The sequence below is a fragment of the Limanda limanda genome, chromosome 4, assembly GCF_963576545.1.
Source record: "Limanda limanda chromosome 4, fLimLim1.1, whole genome shotgun sequence".
Taxonomy (NCBI): domain Eukaryota; kingdom Metazoa; phylum Chordata; class Actinopteri; order Pleuronectiformes; family Pleuronectidae; genus Limanda; species Limanda limanda.
The window spans coordinates 24,520,138-24,531,416 of record NC_083639.1 but is presented as its reverse complement, the minus strand read 5'-3'; the positions used below and the strand labels follow the sequence as shown (position 1 = coordinate 24,531,416).

Here is an 11,279-nt window from a genome sequence, read left to right as displayed (position 1 = left end):
CAACGGACTGAATGGGTCAAGCAGAGAGTGGAAATCTGCCACATAGCGCATAATTAAACTCATTATATGCAGTTGTTTATTATTCTTTTAGAGAAAATATATTGTCAGTTAGTTTGTTACTTGTTGTTATGATGCTCATTGACCTCTCACATTAGGGTTAAAAAATATTTCAGTCATGCTTTTCTTTCACTCATCATACCAAATCCAACCCATTTTAGATACAATGCTGTTATTGGCCCTTCTACTCTCAGGATGGATGGAAACCAGTCTGAATGGGAGGGCACAGAAATACCTGTAATCAAGGCCGTAGTCATGAAGTGAACTTTGGGTTAACTCTTTATGAGCACACAAGATGAATTTGTATGTATTAAATTATTTAAAACAATGTTTAATACGGTATTGTAAGTCTAATGTGTGCTTGGTAATATAAACATGTTTTTGTGAATTTTATATATAATTTTTTTCATTTAAAAAAAATATACATATATATAATAATCACATATTCAAATTAGAATTAGAACATTAGGGCCAACAATGTTTTAAACAATGAACAGAAGTATATGCATTGCTATAGATCTATGAACACAAGTACAGTTATTTTAGCAAAAGGTTTAACAAATTGGTTTTGATTGATACTAGACTAACCTTCCTCCACTCTTGTCCTCTCCTATCTCTTCTCCTCTCTCCTCTCCTCTCCATCTCTCCTCTCCTCCTCCCTTCTCCTCTCCTCTCCAGTCATCTCTCCTCTCTCTTCTCCCCTCCCTCACGCATGGACAACTCCACAAGAAACAAACTTTCAACAGCGATAGCTAAATGGGTGGCAGCTTGCAGGCCGATTACCAATGTCAATATGCCCAACTGTTGTTTCTTGTTGGGCTTGAGTTTGCCATTTTATGCTTTCAGTATATTTTTTGAGCATGCTGTACCTTTGAGGATATTCTGGAGAATATTCTGGACTTTGTTTTTGATTGTTGCAAAAACAATAAACATACATTTTGTACAAAGGTAAAAAAATTAGGTGATTGAGTGGGTGCTTATATGCCCTGTGCCCAAGATGGCGTCTCTCAACTTCTGGATATCTATAGTGAGCTTAACTGTTAGCTGTTGCATAACGTTTGCAATAGCAGCGAACATGAGTGTTTTTAATTGTGATCTTTGGCAGATCCTGGAGACACGGTGTATAGAAAGTAATTTGTTTTTTTGTCTTGTCACTGACCGGTCTCCTGAACCGGAAATGGTTGTGCACACTGTCCTCAAACCAGAAGTAGTAGAGCGGCATCTTATGCAACTAGTGAATAGTATTATATGCTGCCCCAGTTGTGTTGGGATGTCTGTGTATGCTCGACAACAGGAGAGCGTAGGCACAAGCAACACTCATTAAAATGAGTTGTATCCGCCGCTGTTTTTGTTTAAAGTACATATACAGTGACGTTGTGACGTAGCTCTTTGAATGGCACTGGCCTGTGGAAAAGCACCTGCGAACCAGCAACAGCACCAGCCTGGACTGGAACATGGTTCACGTTGGTGGAAAATTGATATTGGACAAACCGCATGCAGAGCTGCCAAAAACAGTATATTAGCTGCACTACACCGTAATTCCTTAATCGTTCAAAGTTTAACAATGACCATTTTGGACAACGGTGCATTTTTGCTTGTCGTCATAGCATGACAGTGGGGAGACACTGCCCTGACTGATATACTTTTATTTTCTTCTGAGAAAAGTCACAACATACCCAAGTGTTGTTCCATGTTACTGCAGTAGTGTAGCTCTCCAATGTCACTCAACAGGTTTGGGTATAAAACTTGGGCATAGTGATGGGTTTTTCAATAATAATTCCAGAGTAGGTGTGGTGATATGTAAGTGATATGAAATTACATGTCATGTGTGGCACACACACAGCCACAAAATTGATAAAATCATTAATAGAATATATTATACTTAATAAAGCCTGGTGAAGATGTAGAAATGAGGCCAAATCAATACTTGTGTTATAAAAATCTGTTAAAAGTCAGGAATTTTGGACTTTCATACATGACTGTATTGAGTTAAGGGGCAACTATAAGGTCTCCTTAATGCCCATGAGATCCTTCACATCAAATTCCTTCTGTGGTCTGGAATGTATAAAACGGCAATTGTGCTCATCAGGAAACAAAGAAAAGACAGACAGAATTCCCTGATAATTATAGTAGCTGCATATGAAACTCTGATGGTTTGATAAGACCATGACATTTGTAGCTCAGCCTTTCATGAGCCTTACATTTATACAGTATGTCCTTAAATCTATATCACACAGCCTTGCATTCTTTAGTTTTATTCTGGTCCTGCCCTTAAGAGCTGTCTGGACTAATTATCTTTTTTCGCTAAAATATATGTTTGATGTTGCACTTAAAGATGTGCTCTGAAGTAATTATAGTTCATTTATGTAGCACAATATCATAACAAAAGTTATGTAGGGAAACGTTCCACATGGAGAAAATCCTGACCCTAACCCTAAGCTCTTGAAACTACATTGTAAAAAGAATCTAAATTAAACAGAATTAGAATTATTGTGGGCCAAACCACGTACTACTAAGTATGGTCATATGTAAGGAACAGAGAAAAGGAGCAAAGTGTGTGCACTGATGTACAGGATTTTTGATGAGAAAAGACACCTATTCATGTGGTACTGAGAAAACTGAAAAAATTAACTTTTTCATGTTGCCTGTACTTCAGGAGTCTACGGCAACATCAGAGCCAAGATGGGGCGGAAGGATATCATCTGCAGCTGGAAGAAAAGCATCAGTAACATCAAGGATGTCTTTGACTTCAAGGGGAAAATGGGATCGTAAGTATTCCAGCAGAAAATACATACAGTTGAGAGAAAGACTATGTGATTGCTCTGTGAAGCTCTTGAAGCAGCTTTCATGTTTTTAGTTATTTGGACAAATGTATTGTTGCAAATTGCAAAAACAAATCAGGTCACATATAATTGACATTAATGGACAAGGCAAAACTGTTCACTGACAAATGCATGTTGACTGCTTCAATTTGAAAGCATCTTCTTGTTTAACCATTATTTTGAAAATATTGCAGAGAGCTAGTATATTTTACAAGCCATGGGTTGGGGCTAATGAGAATCACAGCAGATATAGTTTTTATGAAACAGATTGTTGACAACAGTTTGTATTTGGTTGTTTTCTTTGTCACACCATATTTAATGGAATCAGGACTTAAAACTCATTTGTTGATGGTAGCTGGAACACAGACATCAAACAGGAGTAAGGCTTGGTACGATGCTTTGTGAGTGGCTGTGTCAAAAAATCTTTATAAAAAATCTTAAAGCATCTGTGTTATCTACTCACAGCTAAACTAATAAGTAGAGCACTTAATATCGTTAACTACACTAAGGCTGCACAATATACTGCACCTGCGAAATGGTTGCTCACAGAATTATGACAAAAGGTTATTATCTGACTTATTAGTTAAATTGATAATAGTTTTAATTGCTGCCCCCAGAATCCTGGGAAATTTGCTTTTTACCATCAGTAACTACAGGTGGCACCAGATTTACCAGGACTGAAATCTTCCAGTTACAATAAACCAGACCACATGATTATTTTCCCATGTAAAGGGGGGTACTCGACAAATGTTGCATTTAGTCATAAGAAACACCACTTAGCTAAACAATTGTATAATGCAGCAAACACACTGATATGGTCCTTCAAAAAAACGTTAAGTACTCAAACTGTGTGTCTGTCCTGTTCTGCAGAGAAACAGATATTAGCTTTGTCAGGATCTTCCCAGAAATGTATTGATACAAGGTTGGCTTCATATCAGCACAGGTCAGTACAATGAACCCTAACAAGCGGGTTGTTGCTGAAGGTGCTATTTCCCAGGCCTGTCCTGCACTCTAAGCTGCTTAAAGTGCCCCTCTTTGACTGGCGCCTGTGTGTGTGTGTGGGTGTGTGTGTGTGTGTGTGTGTGTGTGAGTGTGTTGTTCCTGAGCACTGACGTCAGACCAGCAGTGCAGGAACATCCTAGCACCACTTCATTATAGGATTAAGAGTCTAGCTGACTATATTGGTATATAGGTGTACTAAATGTATACAAATGGAGGTTGTATAAGCACGTGTGTTGACAAGTGTTGGAGTTAAGATATGTGTTACTTTGCAGATCTATTTGTATGATTTTCACATTCAGGTGCATTCAGTAATTTAAAGTAATACATAAATTGGATTTTTAATTTGATATTTTCTGTCAGTAGAATGATTTCGATAGTATCGGTATACAAATCTTACCATGAAGGTAACACAAAAAAAAAAGTTTAACTAGTCAAAGGTGTAACAGTGCATTTTTACCCTGCACATCCCTGACTGCCTGACTGGGATTGAGACTTTTTGGGTCAGAACTGGTACAGATGCTTGATTTAGGGGCAAAAAATTACAGGATTACACCCCTACTGATAAAAACCACTACAATAATGTAAAGTCTTCAATAAAGAACATTTTCAAATGTTGTTAAATCAAGAAAGAAATGGAAAAAGTGATCCTCCTGATCTGGGGTCTGTTAAAAACAAAAACTAATAATAAGTACTGATAAGAAATAAAGTTTAAATAGTTTGAGCATTTTCCCTGTCTTAGTCCCTTCCACTAACCCCCACCTGAATACTGTATGTGTCTGCTGTGTTTGTGCAGGGGGTCATTTTCAGAGGTGTTTATGGTGAGAGAAAAGACAACGGGGAACCTGTATGCCCTGAAATGTCTGAAGAAAAAGCACCTTGTTCATAGCAACCTGGAAAATGAAATCAAAGTACTAAGAAGGTAAAACCCACATTTTATTGCTGCTTCTCTTTGCCTGTAAACTGTTTAAGTTTATATCCAGCTGCATGTGCAACACTGTAAACATATAAGTGACTCTTTAGTTTCTTTCTTACTCTTTCAGAATAACACATGAAAATGTGGTGGGATTGGAGGATTTCTATGAGACTAGAACACACTATTACCTGGTCCTGCAACTGTAAGTATTATTATTATTGTCAAATAACACAATTTATTTGTACTCATCTGGATGAAGTTATACACATATGTAGTACATGCACTGCTTTCTCAACCAAACTCAACCTGGCTCAATCCAACTTGGCTATTACCAATACCTTGATAATTATCACACTCCTTGTTGTTATGGAAGTTTTCTGGAAGCTGGTGAAAGGAGAACTCAGGCAGCAGCTGATGTCTTATGCAGAAGGTTTTAATTTAGATTTGATGCATCAAGGAGGCCAGAAGGGGGAACAATATACAAACACTAACAGAGTAATAGTCACCCCCAAGTCTGAAGATGTCTCCCACAGCATCCCCATATATCTTCCTATACTTGCGTCTACAATTCCAACAGTGGAATTTAGACAGGCACTATTCTCCTGTACAGATGCGGTGTGTAATATACAATATACATTAAAATATAGTGCCATATACAGTAATTTGTGTATACAACACGTGCTTATTGGCAATGTGTCTCATATTACCTTTGGACATTTTTAAGGCATTATATTTTTGGTTTCTCCCTTCGTCTGTCCAATCCAATACTTGTGAATGGGATATATCAAGAATGCCTCGACGGAATTTCTCTAACTTCTGAACAGTTTGAACACACGGTGATCTTATATGAATCTGGAAAAAAGATTATAGCACAGGAGGTATACAATTGCAGTATGGTATTTCTTTTTTTATCTTAAATCTAAGTTACTTCAAATTTAGAAACACATATTGACAGTATCAAATACAGCAATATATTGTTATTATATCTGCTTGACATAAATCTATGAACGCACAGCTTCGTCCTTTCCAAAAATCATCTGTTTCACACAGTCTGAAAGTGCCATACATTATATATACTGTATCAGTTGTTTATTAACACTAAGATACATATTCACGCATAATGTATATACATTTCCCCCAAATCCAACTAGACATATTTGTTATTTTTGGAAACGGTGGCTTTGTTGCGAAGATTTAAGGTAAAATTGTGTTGGATTCATTAGTCCTGAACTTTTCTGTCCAAGATTCCAGGGTGCAAGGGTTAAGCAAGGCAACAATATCTCTAGACATACAGAAACCCTAATGATTTGTGTGTGTGTGTGTGTGTGTGTGTGTGTGTGTGTGTGTGTGTGTGTGTGTGTGTGTGTGTGTGTGTGTGTGTGTGTGTGTGTGTGTGTGCAGGGTGTCCGGCGGGGAGCTTTTTGATCGAATTTTAGACAAGGGAGTTTACACCGAGAAGGATGCAAGCACAGTGATCACACAGGTGCTGCAGGCTGTCAGCTACCTGCATGAAAACAGCATTGTACACAGAGACCTAAAGGTAAGACAAACAAACACGCAAATTAAACAAAATTACACACAAGAAGAAAATTAGAATAACAAATAAACAGTTCTACATGGTCTAAGTTTTAAGGTGATCAAGATGATGCATACAGTATCCGCAAAGGATTCCTTGCCAATATTTATCCTTCGATACAATTTTCTATTAGCACACATCTACGGACGCAGGTGGTTTGAGATCCCTAGTGTTCAAACAGGTGACTGTAGAGAAGAGATTTTGGCGTGTGTAAGATGTCACAGCATAGTGTGATGTCAACATCCAGTGCTACAGCAAGAAATGCTGGTAATGTTTGTCATCACTATGCAACTACCAACTTCATGGGAAATAAATGATAATTCGATTATATAAAGTAGTCAATGAGTACATACATCTAAACTTCACAATCACAAGCACACTCGCACGCACACACGCACACACACGCACGCATTCAAGCCCGCACACACACGCACACACACACACACATATATTTTCCCCTTTCTCCCTCTTTTCACCTTACATCTCTCTCTCTCTCTCTTTCTGTTTCTCTGAGCAGCCTGAAAACCTGCTGTACTATAACACAGACAAGAATGCTAAGATCATGGTCAGTGACTTTGGTCTGTCTAAGACGTTGGAGCATGGAGTCATGTCCACAGCTTGTGGGACACCAGGATATGTAGGTGAGTTATTGGAGTATATACATCATTGAAATGCTGCATATATATATTTATTTATACTGTATATATATATATATATGAAACTTTCCCCCTGCTCTCATAATATACAACTGTAAATTTAATTTATGAAAGTATAAAGGATATATAGTTTACTGTGATTTACGTTATAAATCATTAGTTACAGACAGTGTGAACAGTCTGAATGTAATAAAGTAGCTGTTTTGACAAAAAAATTAGGTTTATTTTTTTTAGAAATAAAAAGTTCTTGAATTAATTTTAAAATTTTAAAATTTTAAGAAATATCTGCATCCCAGGTACTTATAACCAGAGGATATGTATCACTCTATTTGTGCAAATACATCAACTACTTAAATGGATGTAGCTGATACACATTGTGTTATACCTGCATGATACTCACTGCTGTGTTGCATTCAACAGCTCCTGAGGTTCTGGCACAGAAACCCTACAGCAAAGCAGTGGACTGCTGGTCCATTGGAGTCATCACATACATTCTGTAAATTCATTTATGTTCTCGAACAACAACAACACAGCACTCCCTTCACACAACATTAGCATCAGTCAGTCCTACATTCAAATCAGACTACCATGGCCGCCTACAGTGCCACCTAGTGACGACCACTGAAAATTGCTCAGTTTCACTAACCCAGTCAGAAACAAGCCTTCTGTTTAACGTGTATTTATGTAATGCTTTCCCAGTCTTATTGACCACTCAAACGCCAAATTCCATTTCACCCCTTGGCCCTACCCCTACTCTTAGTTTTTTCGAGGGTTATCTTGCCCCTTGAAACGGAGTCACAAGGGCTAGTGGTTTAAATCTTCCCCTAAGAATTTGAGATATGAAAGGTTGTTGTGAAAAAATGACCACAATACGTTGGAATGGTATTAAACTAAGATATTATAATCATTATCGGAATTCTTAAATCCTTTTTATTGTAGAAATACTATATTTGTGGGTCTCTCTCCCAGCTTGTTGATTCGCAAGGCATTCTGGGTACCTCTCCATCTGAAGTGTGAGCGAACATAACGAAGGGGAAGGGCTAAGGGTTTGGGCCAAGGGGTGAAATGGGATTGGGCGGTGGTGTACAGTACAAGTGACAGTCACCCATTTATGCACACATTAATATGTCTTTTAGCGCTTCTATGTGCAGTGCTTTTTTCCATACACCAGTCAGTTCCTTCCTGTGGAGACAACTCCCAGCAGATATGTCAAACCAGAGTTCATAGTTAATTTAGAATGTTTGCATTGTGGTAACCAGGAACAAAATGCTACACAATAGCTGCAAAATGTATCCAAAATTAATCCCAAAAGTAGATTGCCAAGGATTCACAAAAGGTGGATGTGAAAAGAGATCTCTCTGTGTTTTGCAGGCTCTGCGGCTACCCTCCATTCTTTGAAGAGAACGAAACTCGTCTGTTTTCAAAGATCAGAAGAGCTGAGTATGCTTTTCATTCACCATTCTGGGACGACATCTCTGAGTCGGGTAGGAAAACAGCACTTAACTAAATCTGCAAACATGTTTATAAATATAATTTCCCTGCACTTTCTGTTTTGAAAATTAATTTACTTTGATGCAGTGCTTTGACACTGTTATGCCAACTGACAATAACTTTTACGTGGGTTAAATCCTCCCTTTGGTGAAAAAAAGTGTTAGAAAACATGTTGACATGTACCCCTTGTGCCTTATTTATGATAAAAAGAGAATTTAAAGGTTGATTTTGAAGCTACTAGTTTTATGTTTTCTCCATGTGAAATCACACTGGACAAAAAAGTGCATAAAGAAACACTAGTGCCTCATGACTATGGTTGACTCCAGCTAAGTATAGATCAAGATTGGTTTATATAACCTTAGAGCTTAACCTAATATAGACCAGCGTGTCTATCTGAGGTCTTCACCTGAGTTGCTTTAGTTTAGGTCAGGTAAAAGAACAAAAGTTGCCCTGGCCAGAAACAGTTGGTCAGTCATAATATGTGTGAAAAATAAAGCAATGATGTGAAACTCACCTGTTAATCCCTACACACATGTTAAATTAGCTTTTTGTATTTAGTTTGAACATAATGTCAGAGTAGAAGACGAAATGTGTATTACTGTATTTTTTCATTAGCATTTACCGTGTCTCAACAGCTAAAGACTTTATCAGGAATATGATGGAGAAAAACCCCACCAAGCGCTTCACCACTGAACAGGCAATCATACACCCCTGGTTAGTTCACACACAAAGACACACACACACACACACACACACACACACACACACACACACACACACACACACACACACACACTAGATGCCTTTAATAACAGGCAACTTTACTGGGGTTCCCATATGTCTCAATGATTAATGACAACTTACTTATTCACCCATGACATCACAATAATAATATAATATTTATTTCCATTGGCTTGACTGCAGGATTTCAGGAGATACAGCTAAAGACCTGGACATCTATCAGTCTGTCTGTGAACAGATGGAGAGAAACTTTGCCAAATCCAAGTGGAAGGTAGGTGCACTGATACTACTACACAACAATCCAGATGTGTAGGAGAAAAAGGAAGAAAACAATTATCAGAAGTTAATCAGAGGCTCCATAGTTTGATTCCTGGCTGCATATCTAAGTGTACAAGATACTGAATCCCAAATTTGATATCTGTGTGTGAATGATGTGGGATACAGAAACAATATAGGCATTTGTGTGTGAAAGGGTGAATTCAATTCATCTCAATTTTATTTGTCTGGCGCCAAATCATAATATATATTATCTCAAGGCACTTTATATAGAAGGTAAAACATTTTAAATTATTGAGAAACCCAAAAGTTCCCACAATGAGCAGCACCTTGGCGACTGTGCAGAGAAAAATACCCTCATTATCTGGAAGAAACCTAGAAGAACCAGACTCAATGTGGGCAGTCATTTGCCTTGACCAATGAATGAGTGCTGTATAAACATAGTCACAGCCTTATGTATGTTATTGAGGATATCATATCCTGCTACTTCCACCAACAAAATATACCCAAATTTAAATCAGTTCTATCTCTCCCTGACCTAGAAAAGCTCATACATGCCTTTGTCTTTTCCCTTTCGGACTTTGCAATGCACTTGCACCAGAATTGCCATGGGTTTTTTGAAGCACTTTATAACCTTGTTACAAACCTAAACAAATAAAGTTATTATGATATTTATTATAATTGGTTGTGTTTTAATAGCAGCAAACTGAAACCAGCTAAATGCCAAGAAATCTAACCAGATCAAGTTAAAGACTCCCTGCAGCGTTCCTCAGTTCATCTTAAATATATAATATGTCATATTAGATGTCAGAAGTACAACTACTGTATTACAAGTGTGTGTGTGTGTGTTTGTGTGTGTGTTTTTCCAACAGCAAGCCTTCAATGCAACCTCAGTAATCCATCACATGAAGAAACTGCAGCTGTCCCACAGTGATTCCTCACCTTCAGCCCTCTCCATGCCAAATATCATAGTGCAGTCCTCCTCACAGGATGATCTATCCTGCAGTCATCCTGAGTCAGGCAGGGGTCTGTCAAGAGAAGTCCATACCTTTAAGTCAACGGGCGACGCCTCTCTCAGGTCGTCCAGGAGGTAAGAGCACTTGTACAACTTGTAAAGATACCATGACCTGATGAATGAGAATCTTAACAGACAGGCTTTAACAGACAACTGATAAGATCAGTTTGCACTAATTTTAGACTGGGGGAAACTCATTTTCTAAAAGATGGCTCTTAAAGAAATTCATCTGTTTTTATCCCTTCTCATCATTCTCTCAGTCTTCGGTGTTGTTATTCTAATGAATCCTGGTGATGTATTTTGTTGCAGCGTGGATGCTGTGGCTCAGAGGAAAGACCAGCCACTCCAGTCTGGAGTCTGCTCTATCATGTGAAGCGCTGGTTAACCAGAAATTAATCTCAGTGGATCCTTCTTGGTGTGAAGGTGTCGACACATCTGGTGTTGAGTGTTTTCATGTCTGTTGTGGTTCCCTGCTGTAGAAGCAGACACATGCTGTATTTTTATCGCAGAAAACACTTCCACATGGAGAGACTGCGTGCAGTGAACATCACGTACAAACAGACATAAGCTGGAATTCATCACTTAGCTTTAAGACAAACTCCTGTAACAGAGATGACGTTTATTTTCTTAAAATAATTATCAATTGTATCAGACTGCCAACATGTTACTGACTTCTGTCAAATTATATTTATTTTCCGTAGCTTTAGTTGACATATGCAATGTGAAAGCA

The 11,279-nt window shown here is 38.0% G+C and overlaps 1 protein-coding gene across 1 annotated transcript; it reads left to right on the top strand.

Annotated features, from left to right (window-relative positions):
* The first annotated feature begins 2,739 nt into the window (after positions 1-2,739).
* On the top strand, positions 2,740-10,922 carry LOC133000113 (calcium/calmodulin-dependent protein kinase type 1D-like). Its single transcript, XM_061069991.1, has 11 exons — positions 2,740-2,825; positions 4,675-4,800; positions 4,922-4,996; positions 6,196-6,334; positions 6,888-7,011; positions 7,447-7,522; positions 8,398-8,510; positions 9,153-9,231; positions 9,442-9,529; positions 10,407-10,624; positions 10,859-10,922. Exons 1-11 carry the CDS (start codon positions 2,740-2,742, stop codon positions 10,920-10,922), a joined length of 1,188 nt encoding a protein of 395 aa, XP_060925974.1.
* Positions 10,923-11,279: the final 357 nt, after the last annotated feature.

Excerpts from the sequence above, each read along its gene's own strand:
- LOC133000113 (XM_061069991.1), top strand. The coding sequence starts at position 2,740 with ATGGGGCGGAAGGATATCATCTGCAGCTGGAAGAAAAGCATCAGTAAC. Across the intron at positions 9,232-9,441 it reads CAGGCAATCATACACCCCTG|GATTTCAGGAGATACAGCTA; the intron begins GTTAGTTCACAC and ends GCTTGACTGCAG. Across the intron at positions 10,625-10,858 it reads TCTCTCAGGTCGTCCAGGAG|CGTGGATGCTGTGGCTCAGA; the intron begins GTAAGAGCACTT and ends ATTTTGTTGCAG.